A 12,107-nucleotide genomic window follows, 5' to 3' on the forward strand; every position below is an offset into this window, starting at 1 on the left:
GAGTTCACACAGTAATTCATTTATTTTTTAAGTCTCTCTCACATGTCCTTGACGACATTTTCATAAAGCAGGATGTTTCAGTTTTCAATAGCTGTAAGCCTGTTAAACTCTTTCATCAAATGGATTGCACTAGATTTCACAACATTGCATAAATTGTCCTCTTAAATCCTGTTCAGTTTTGTTAAATCCAGTCATGGTTGTAAGTTAAATTCTGCTTGTGGATTTGTAAATATTGTAAGCGATTAACCTGCTGAATCCTAGAGCCATTGTAAAACAGTGGGCGATACTTTGTGTTGGACTCATTTGATAATAAATATGCTTTAAGACTTGTTAATTTAAGATAAAAAGCATTGTAAGTCATAAGTTCCCTGAACACTTACCTAATAAAACCCACTAATGTGCCCCTAGACAGGTATAAAGGCAGGAAATTGCAACTGGGCATTCTACTGTATGTGTGTTTAGGCAAGGAAGAAGTATGCTGCTTCTTCTAGGTGTCTGGTTTTCCATTTTGCTATGCCGTAGATTAATTTTTATTTCTGAAGATCAACTCATATCAGATGGATGGCACTGCAGTTAGTGTCGCAGTCACACAGCTCCAGGGACCTTGAGGTTGTGGGTTAAAGTCCCACTCCAGGTGACTGTATGTGAGGAGTTGGGTGTGTTCTCCCTGTGTCTGCATGGGTTTCCTCCGAGTGCTCCGGTTTCCTCACACGGTCCAAAACCACACGTTGGTAGGTGCATTGGCGACTCAAAAGTGTTCATAGGCAAGTGCATGTGAGTGAGCATGTGAGTGAATGTGTGAGTGTGTGTGTTGTTATGGCACCAGTGCAATAATAAGTGCAACTTATAGTTTTACTTAAACATTTGTTGCAGTATATATAGGACCCCAGTCACGTAAACCCTACTGTCATGTGCCCCTTCTGCACGTACACCAAGCATCATGTGTACCATTCAGATATTATTACATCATGTCTCATTTCACAAACACAGACATTCCCTTAACTGGCATGTATCCGTTATCTTCTATTTCACTTCTGTCAGCAAAATGATTGCAGACCGTTAGGTCAAGTTTAAATCTATCTAGGGACCTACTTCCCTATTCTAATCTCTCTGTTCCCCTCTCTCCTGGGTCGTGCCCTTAGGACACAATGTAATAAGCCCTTTAAGGTTTATACACAAGCTTAAGCACAATATGTTCTATACTTCAATCAGGATGTATGTGTCTATAACAATCATTATAGAGTATATTGGTAGGTCAGAATCATTATTATCTCATTACAATGTTATATTGCATTTTCCTATCACGTGTCGCCCTGTGAAGGACTGGTGCCCCCTCCAAGGTGTGTTCCTGCCTTGCGTCCAATGATTCCAAGTAGACTCCGGACCCACCGCAACCCTGAACTGGATAAGTGCTTACAGATAATGAATGAATGAATAAATAAACTCATATCAGGTGAAGCAGTTAATATGTGGATCAGCATCTCTTTTTTTTTTAAAAATGGGAACCTCCGCCCCGGTTTGCCAATCCAAAGGCACTGTTCCTGAAGTTCATGGCACCCACCAACAGGATTTTAGGTTGCCACAGGCATCAACAAGGTTTTGGCCAAAGCTATCTGCATTTCCTTTCACAAAAGATATTTCAGAAGGATCAATTCAGACTCCATGAACCATAAATCCTCTGGACAGTGTCCTCCATCAGGTTTTCCTAAAAAACTATACGTACTATTTCTGTCTGTCAGTTTTTCTCAGTGTCTGATCCAATTCACCACCAGACAGTGGTCAGCAGACCACTCACTTTATCAGAGTGTCCAAAACATACAGCCTCAAGTCAGAAGTCGATCATTGACCTTTGTGTCAAGGTGCTCTGGTACAAAGTACTCTTATAAGCAACCTTGTGTCCAAACATGCTGTTCATTATGGACAAACCAGGACTGTTTCTCAATACTGTTGCTAAAGACTACCAAGCATGTGTTGTCTTGAGCTGTGAGCTCCCAGGTCTGGAGAGAAGATCCTGACAAACAGGATCCAAAAAGCACCCTTATGAAAAACACAAATGAAGAAAAGTATGGATATTGCCCAGGAAATCACTTCTGGGACCTATTCTGAGAGCCAGGATTCCGAAGCAGGAGGTTGAGATATATAGCTAGATATGGTTGAGCTCAACTCTATGAAAAGTGGTCGCTCTGGAACCAAACTTTGCGGCAAGGGGTGGCTCTTTCCTACTCAGGAGCTGCACAGTTATATACTCAAGATTTATACCAGGAGGAAATTCATCAGAAGTGTCTGTCGGTTACCATATATAACCAGCCATGAAATGACGGATATTTATTGAGAAGATATTTCCGATAGCAGAAAATCTGGAGGACATCAATATCTGCCAATATTAGTGACAGTTTGATATCGGTCAGCTCTAATTATTATGAATAGGTTTTTGTTGCTGCACTGTGCCAGGAGTATGTCATTCTCCTGATAGCTTTGTGTTGTTAGCAGAAGGACACATCTTATCAGTCATCTTAATGTAGACATAGCTCCTGCTGCCCAGGAGGTCAGCCGCTGTGTCCTTGGGGGCATCTCGCAGATGGAGGATGCTGTCGCCGCAGAACTCTCCATCTCCCAGTGCTCTGCACAGATATTTTTAAACAGAGCACGGAGCAAGGGGAAGGCCCCTCATGTCATGCAAGTCAGCATTTCTCCAGGGTTACGCCAATGCACTTTTGATCTTGCGATAGTTGAGAAATGCACCTAATTTAAAGGGAATTATTAATAGTCCATCACAGGAAGGTTTTTAGAAGGGTGTTGCCAGAGCTTTGATGTCATGGCTGGAACCTGGGATTTTCCTTGCAGTGGTCAACCTGCAACTTTATTAAGTCCCATTATGCAAAGAAAACAAGCGGCCAAGATGATTCCGCCACATAACCATAATTGATTTAAGATTACAACATTTTGTTTGCCAGGAAGTTGATATAAAGGTGAATGGTCAATGATCACTAACCTTTTTTTTGTTACCATTTCATTTGCATCTTCAGGCACCTCAGCTCTCTTTGAAACACTGTCAATAACTGGAGGATTGCTTGTGCAGCAGGAACATGCTGGAGTTTTCCTTTTTTTTTGTCAGTCATCGCAGCTCTTCTTTGTTAGATGTTGAGAGATTGATGGTGAATCTCTTTGTGTAGAGAAACATACAGGAAAATCAATGAACTCTTTTAAAAACTCATTTTCTTTTTCAGTTAGTTGTTTCTTCAGTGTGCATCTACATCCAGCGAAACCATTCATGAACTAGAAATGTGTTCAGAAATGTAAACCCTGTTAAATGCTCCAACTTGGCAAATTTTGGATACTGAAATTATTATTTAGCTACTCCGGGAAGTCAGGAAAGGAGACGAGATAAAATGTACAAACCAACAATTTCATAAAACTAGAGTTTCTTGTTTTTAAAGGACTGTAAAATGTGGATTAGCAACTTTTTTTGATTATACTTTCAGTAAACCTGGGTCTGCAATTTCTGTGCAACTCTTTGGGGAGGAAAGCTCAGTTCTTTGTTTTTTCTTCTCACACAAGCCTTGCTTTCTACTTCAGCTCTGCAAGAAGACAAGGAGAATCACTGGAGTGTTCAGGCAGCAGTGTCAGCCTACAGCGGCACAGCTTGATTGGAGACGTTTGATGTAAAGCTCGCACTGGTGTAAACAGCGGCTAGAGAACCTCTCAAAATGGATTATGAATTCCTGGCAACCTCTAAAATGCTTTGTTTTATTCTGTTGATTGTTTTATCTGCCATAAAGGCCAGCTTGGAGGATTTTAATTGGCCCCATTAAAGGTGAAATCATTGCAGTTCACAGCTGTGTCAGTTTCTGATGAGGGTGATTTTTAGGTGAAAACCTAGCCAATGAGTGGAATAAGAGGTTAGAACTGGGTAAAACAGTTACAATAGTTTAAAAACAGGTACATTTCATTATTATCACAATTTCATGTGCTTAAAAAATGTATATCTGTTCGGTTAGTTTTATATAAACAGTATATATAGAAATATATATCTAAAGTTGCATCATATATATCACATAAAATAATAATGTAATATACAGTAAAATTACTCATGTCCACTCAGGCACATGATGCCATTTCCCAGTCTCGCCATCTGCATAAGTAGCACAGAAAGTGTCAATGTAACCTCCAAGCCCATTTCAGCAGTTTCTATCTTTCCCAGCAGCCCCATCACCCTTTAGAATCTGACCCTCAAAAACATCAGGGTTGGGGTCCAATCACAGGCAAGCATGATGTATCCCATCATTCACTGGGCTCGTTAAGTCATTAGGTCTTGGCAGTGGAAAGAGAATAAGCTCTGGGCCAGGCATGGCCTCTTTCATTTACTGCGAAATTACACCTGGACCAGTTACTCTGGGAGTTGTCCAGACAGCTGAGCACTAGTTGTGGTGGCACAGATTTGTCCGGTCACTGAGCGCTGATTAACAGCAGTAGTCCAGTCTTTTCTCTTTTTTCTCAAGTGTTGAGCTTGAGCCTGTATACTTGGTCTAATAATGTTGAATGTAGCGCTGTCACAATTACTCAGTTAACCTTTATTAATTGATTAAAAATGTAATAAGCTTTTTTAAAAACACACAAAAGGCATCCAAACTTAACATTCAATATGAGTGTAGCTTCTTATCACAGAAAGCTCTCAGTGAGATAAACTAATTGAAAAATGAGACGTCTACGATCGTGGGCAAATGCACTTCTCTCTGGGTGGTTTACGTTCAGGATCTCCATGTCTTTTAAGGTGGAACGGTATGTTTGAGAAGAAAACGAATGTTGTTTGAACGTGGCTGAAGTTTAAGTTGTCTGTAAGTTTTTATTCACTGAATTACCGCAGAAACTCGTTTGTAACTTGAGTTGTTTAGTTTGGAGACAATTCTGCTTTAACTCATCTGAAACAGCAAAAATAAATATTATCTACCTACCAATAGAGCAATAATAGAGCGATATCCTCATCTCGGTTTGTGCTTTTTAATGTTTGGAGTTCATTCCCTTCATTGTCTAAAAAATTGATCAGATGTATTTACTCTCCTATGAGGAGAGAGAGAGAGAGAGAGAGAGAGAGAGAGAGAGAGAGAGAGAGATGGTTTGTTTTTTACACATTTACAGACACTGGGGCTTCATAAAAACATTAGACTGGTTTCCAGCACAAACAGATTGGAGAGCTAGCAAATGGTGAGGAAACATCTGAATTTTATAAAAAGTGTTGTTTTTTTTATTACAATCGTGAAAGTCACCTTTTAAGTGGTTATAGTAGATGTTTTTTCTTTTTCTGTAGTGCCCCGTTTTAGGTGTTAATATTTTCAAGCCCCAACTCTGTCACACACACACACACACACACACTTTTGTTTCCAGGCTCCACTGTATTAATTATTTTAAACATTGAAATTCATACTAAAGTGCAGCTTCTTCTTGAACAAAAAATAAAGTCACATATCACATATGTGCATTATAAATATATTATTTAATCGCCTGCTGCTCCTTTCCCCTGCAATACCTTTGTGACATTTTTGTTACCACTGGGTTAAAGGATTTTTTTCTTTTTTATGGTAACACAATGTTTATGTTAACATTTTGTTTGTGGTAATAAACATATAGCAATGCAGCTTTCAAATGTAATTTAGTTTTGTAGACCCTGTGACACTCTTTACTGGTGTTTTAAAAGCTTTCTATGTTGTATTTTTCACTGTACTGAAACAAAATGAGATATCCTACCCTGCACCAAATTTACATAGTGCAGTTTCTGCAGTGCTGAGCCCAGAGTAGCAATGACAGATGCTCTTTTCTCTATATCATCGGTCAGTGAAGCATAACAGTAATCCTGAAGCTGTAATTGGAAAGTAAAAATATTATATAGCGTTCCATTAAAAGGCTACGCATGATTATTGTTCAGTTAAGATTATTTTAGTGTGAAATATTGCATGGAGCTGTCTTCTAACACTCACATTCACTCACACACTCACTGATATTTAACCAACTGCTCCACAGTGAGTGAAGTTTACCACTTGGCATTTATTACATTGTTGTATTGTTGTTATTTGTCTTATTTTGTACAACAAATTACCTTGACAGTGAAGGCAGATTACTTGATTATTAAAAAGTCCCTTCCAGCATTGGATAAGGTATGTTTTTGACACTGCTGGTGTTCCTTCCTTTACATATTTTGATGTCAATATGTTTTATTCATCATTTTAGAAGACAAACTTAGGAAAAGAAAACTTTTTTTGTTGTTTTTGAGTACCCTTACCCTCCAAATATCATAGTCAAATATGCCCAACATCAGAGGCAGCCTCTTTTTCAGTGTCTGCAGGTCTTTTATGACTGGCTGCGCATTTATCCATGTTAAGCAGTTGAGCAGAGTTTGTGTTTTCGAGCTCCCCAAAGCCCTGTTGGGGTGTGTGTCGTCTCGGTCACGCTGTTGTCGCCTCTATCCTGCTGGGCTCCTTTTTCTGCATGTTCTGTCTCATTACCTTTGAACCGCGCAAAGCCAAACTATACTCTGTGCCATCTGGAGTAGCGAGGTAGAAAGAGTGCATCAGAAGTTTTTTTCTCAGCGCTGTTGGCTGTCTTAGTTTATATGGGCCCTCTGGTGTATTACCCTCCCATACTAAAACGTCTCTACAAGGAAAAGGAATCTCAAAAAATGTGGAGCTTGTTTTGGAGTCAGCAGTTAGGAATGTTAATGTTTGGTGGCTCCTGCTTGATAATGAGCTGTGAGGTTTTGGGGGCAGTGTTACTCTGCCGAGCACCAGTCGGGGCATGTGAATTTTGTGGTTCTCATCTCTTTCTCGTCTCTTCAAACATGTTTCAGGCTGAGTGCTGGAGGGGAATCCCAATTGCTCTGAACAAATTTGCTGTCAGCCTTCCAAATCTGCATTTGTACTGTCATTTATTCAAATCACATTTTTTAATATTAATATAGTAAACAATGCATTAATTATGTGTGGTGTATTGTCTGTGCTGATTTACCATTTAAAGAAGAAATACGTAGTTTTACCACAAATTCATATAATATTTCTGTAAGGTGCAAGCTATAAAGATCTCTCTCTATCTATCTATCTACCGATCTATCTATCTATCTGTAACACCTGCTTGTATCCACACACACTGTCCAATTGATCAACTCCACTGACCATACAGGAGCACATTGTAGTTCTACAATTACAGACTGTTGTCCCCCTGTTTCTCTGCATGCTTTCTTATCTTCATTTCACCTGCTCTTCAGTTGTCAGCCCCCTCACAGGACCACCACAGAGTAGGTATGATCTTCATCACTGCAGTGACACTGATGTGGTGGTGGTGTGTTAGTGTGTGTTGCGCTGTTACGAGTGGATCAGACACAGCAGTGCTGCGGGAGTTTTTAAAACCTGTGACACTTAATATCCACTCTGTTAGACACATCTACCTCGTTGGTCCACCTTGTGGATGTAAAGTCAGAGACAGTAGCTCGTCAGTTGCTGTACAGTTTGTGTTGATTGTTCAATGGATGCTACACAAAAGATGCTGTTGGCTGGAAGTTTTCAGCCGATGGACTATTCCGATTGGAGTTGACACTACTCCAGCAGCACTGCTGTTTCTGATCTTCTCGTACCAGCACAACACACATTAACACACCACCACAATGGCAGTATCACTGCAGCGATAAGTATGACCCACCACTCAAATCATACCTGACCATTGAAGAACAGGGGGAAAGGGGATTAAAACAAAGTGTGCAAAAGTGGACTACAGTCTTTAATTGTAGGATTATGAAGCGCTCCTGGGTGGTCAGTGGAGCTGAGAGAATGGACAGTGAGTGTAGAAACAAGGAGGTGGTCATAATGTTAAGGCTGACTGGTGTAATTTCTATTGCTTTTTTATTTATTTTTTGTAAATGAAATTTTGACACAGAAAAGGGCAGCTGGTGTTTTGTCAGAAAAATAAGTAAAGTCTAAATTATATGTAGGAGATTTTTTTTCATTCCTTCCCTCAACAGTGATAAATAATAAGAGCATCATAATTTCCTGAGGAAGTTTGTCTTTATGAATTTATTGCAAATGCCCCCTCTGGTGGAAGCTTCTGAAAATTGCATTTATTAAAACGTGAAAACCTGATCCATCATCAGGATTAAAGAGTGTATTGAGGGAAATGTATTTGGTTCTTGTGTGTACTGGCAAATATAGGACAGTGCAGATCATACTGTGCTCTGGTGTTGTGTTTCAAGGTTGTGTGCTCACACATTACATTCATGATATGAGATTTAGGTTTAGATATTTAGCTTTTAGTTTCATGTGTATTTTCTGTGAGTGAGTGAGTTGCATGAAGTGCAGAGGTTAATTACTCATAGTGACTTTGTGTCTGTGTGTTTTTATATGGAGCACTGAGAAAGTGGGTCACTGCTGAAAACCAAAGAGCCAGAACGGTGAAGTCATTGCAGCTTGTGAATGGTCAGACAAGGGGACGTGTGTGTGTGTGTGTGTGTGTGTAGTCACAGTTCCAGCTCTGGGTGAAGAAGCAGGCACTTTGTAATTGTTTGGGGCAGTGGTCTGGCTCATTCCTGCACTGATCCAGGTCTCCATTGAGAAAAGCCAGACGCAGGGAACTTCCCACGCTCCCAGGCCCTGTGTTTATGAATGAAGCCCAGTAAAAACAGAACAGGCCTCTGAGGCACTGCTAGAGCAATAAATAAATAACTTTAAATGAAAATAACTTTTTAAAAGAGATTAGTTTTCAAATTGCTATATTTATTTTGGCTTAAATCACCAACAGTCTTACCATTGTGTAAAATTCTTTCTGAAGTGCTACATCTCAGTTTAATCCTGTCTTCCATTGCACTGTTTTATTTGTGTTTTATGTTTTAATTCTTATTTTAACTGCTTTTAAATTGTTTTAATTATCTTTTAACATTTTACTTATTCCACTGTATTGTTTCTGTATTATTTTGTAAAGCACATTGAATTGCCATTGTGTACAAAGGGTGCTCAATAGATAAACTTGCTTTGCCTTGCCTAGCACATTTAGGTGGGGAAATGCAACCCTATAGCCCTCAAGTAGAGAAATGTTGTAGATTACTTCAACAAATTCGAAGCAACCAAACACCTGTATGCTGTGACAACACAACCACCACCAACAAACACTTTTATTCAAGCCTCAAGCCAGAAAAACTGGATATTGGTAGAATAAAAATGTGATTTAAAGAAACACTAGATAATGTTTTTACCTTAAAATTACCGCATCAGTTTTTAAAATTTATTCAGTGTTGTCAATTAGTGTTGCACTGTATATCGATACTAGAAAAGTCATTGTCAATAAAAACGGTAAAATACCCCATATAATGAGTAACGGTACTTTAAGGATAATATGATAGGAGCGGCATTTTCAACGTGTGCCACAGGGGGCAGTTTGGACCCGCAGCCCTTTGCCTCCTGTCCCTCCCTTAATGACGTTTCCGCTAGTTTTAGCGACATTTCAGACCTTCTAGCAAGTTATTTTAAAAACAAAAAACTCGACTAGCACCTGCGACTTTCTGTACAAACCTTAGATACTTCATATAGAAGAGAATCGCTGGTAGCACACCGTTAGAACACCGGGACTGACCGTGAGCGGGATTAACAGCTCTCTCTGCGGCTTCTCTGCTCCGGGAGTCGCAGCTCCCTCGACGCGCCTCGTCTGCTCCAGAGACGGAGCTGCACCCTCGGCCCACACGTCAGCAAAAAGTGCTGTCAAAGACATGTTTGCTTCCTTTTATGTTGAGTTTATCCCTTTTCTGAACGGAGATTCCATAATTGATTGAGGCATTCAACTTTATTTAAACAGTAAACACGTCTTATGAACGTATGACAGGACCAAAGGTGCAACTGGACCCAGAAATGGCGAAGCCTCATGTGTGGCATCACACTTAACAAGCAGATACCCGCAATTTAGCCTACCGCCCTCGGTACATTACTTTTTCTGACGTTTTAGTAGGGTGACCAGACGTCATCTTTTTCCCAGAGATGTCCTCTTTTTTAGACTTAGAAAAAATGTCCGGCCGGAATTTCACAAACGTCCGGGATTTTGTTTTCCTAGAGCTTGCCTAGTATTTCGAAAAACATTTCGTTCACAAACTAGTCCCGCCCTCCCCTACTCCGATTGGTTCGCTTGAGTGAGGAGGGGGCGTGGTGAAGTAGCCTAAAATCTTCGGATTGGACGGTCTTGACTGTAGAGCTACCGTTATTGGTCGATAACCTCTGTAAGCATTTAATTGGTCAGTCTGCACATCAGTAGATCTGGGGGTTTTGGGATGATATCATTTCAGTATCGGTATCGAGATATTTAGGTAGGTATTGTATCGAAAGTCATAATTTTGGTATTGTGACAACACTACTTCCAAAAAGACGACTGCTTCATAAAGATGCTTGGCCTGTAGGTAGCACAGTATCGGCAGTATTTAATAAAACAATAATTGTACGCATATTTAAACTGTCACTATAGTTTTCCAGCAATTCTTCTTCACCTTGCACTGGTACCTAGTGGTATGACGTCATGAAAGATTCTCTACTAAACCTTCCTCAGCATGGCCTCCCTCGTGGGAGAGATCTGCTTTATAGAGCTTAAGATGGTTCATTTAGGGACTACACATGAAATTAGGTTCTTCATTGTGTATTTGCGCAATAAATGTTAAAAATATTAGGTAAACTTTCTTATAATATTTTTTGTTATTTTTAATGACTAATTGGTGTTTTAATCAGTTGTAAATTTTGGGACAATATTACTTTGAAATACACAATGTAATAATAAAATAAACATGTAATATCCATACATGAATTATATATTTTGTGCCATTATTTTTGTTAATGTAGTTTAGTTTTCAAATAATGTATTCATTCATATATTTTAAAAAATGACTTGTTTTTACATGTGATATGACTGATTTACTTACATGCAAGTTGTGCATTTTGGGCAGTATCATGATGTCAGTATATTTTTACAGTTTCACTTTGCAGCATTGTCCAGTGACTACAGACCTGGAAGCTCACACACTTCTCTTTTCCTCTCTCTTTTCCAGAAGGAGCTCAGTCTGCCCAGAAGAGGGAGCTTGTAAGTAAATGACTCTTATTCAAATCCAACTCTTGCTCAAGGCATGTGGGAATTTAAATCACAGCCTCAAATGCTGGGAAGAGTTTGGCGACCCATATATTTGTACACTACCACAGTGCTTACAGTGATTTGTGTTCTAGATTACATTTATTTAATTTTATTTCAAACTGTCACAGTATATCAGTGTAAATACGTCTTTTTTCCATATGGATCAAGGTGATCTCCTAATGGATTCTTTACATTTTGACCTAAGCACTATTCAATATCAATGTTTTATAAAGAAACAGTGCTCAATCGTGGCTTATTTTTTTCGTCTGCAGACCCTGGGAAAGTGAGTCTTTGTATAATGACTAATCAAAGCTTCTTAAATAGGCAAGAAAATAAAAACCACAAGGCAACCTTAAAAGTGCTTCTTTATGTTCTAGTGCTTCTTTTAAATTATATGTAAATAATAGGTTATGGTGTTCTTATCATAGAAAATTAAATTCATAAAACAAATATGACACAATTCTAGTAACAGAGCTGCTAAGATACAAGCCTGTAATTAAACATTAAAAATCCAGATCTGTTCTGCTTGTGAGAATATGTTTAAAATTTGTAACTTCAACTATTTTGCTGCTTTTTAAAGGAATTTCATTGTTGTCTATGTGTGTAATGCAGCTTATTGTAGACCTTCCGCATCAGCTATATGTAAATAGCTTTCCCAATTAGAGAGTCACTGGCAACATATTTGAATGTTTTTCACTTCTGAAGTGCTTGCTAAAGCACAAGCTTGTTATGGCTCCACAGCTGAATTTGAAGTTGTGTTTTTGTTTTTTAACACTTGAGGTTTAGTCGAGTCAGGATAAAGTGGCTCTATATTGTATTCCCATTCAACTCATATAAGGTTTAGCTCACCGGAAGCAGCATGCTACTGGGAACAGCATATTTGTGTATGTAATATATACATTCATCTTAAGTATGTGTAGGGTTTGCATACATGTACATTTACACTCATCCAAAATAACTTACAATTCTTATGA

At 39.0% G+C, this 12,107-nt stretch overlaps 1 protein-coding gene across 6 annotated transcripts in view; it reads left to right on the forward strand.

Moving 5' to 3' along the window:
- mast4 (microtubule associated serine/threonine kinase family member 4) overlaps positions 1-12,107 on the forward strand; it is a 140,616-nt gene that overhangs the window by 68,296 nt on the left and 60,213 nt on the right. For all 6 annotated transcript variants that reach the window (XM_066657980.1, XM_066657989.1, XM_066657997.1 and 3 more), the window contains exon 4: positions 11,054-11,085. In XM_066657980.1, the coding sequence (XP_066514077.1) occupies positions 11,054-11,085 (32 nt within the window). The remainder of the gene's footprint in view (positions 1-11,053; positions 11,086-12,107) is intronic.

The sequence above is a fragment of the Hoplias malabaricus genome, chromosome 2 (genome assembly GCF_029633855.1).
Source record: "Hoplias malabaricus isolate fHopMal1 chromosome 2, fHopMal1.hap1, whole genome shotgun sequence".
Classification (NCBI taxonomy): Eukaryota; Metazoa; Chordata; class Actinopteri; order Characiformes; family Erythrinidae; genus Hoplias; species Hoplias malabaricus.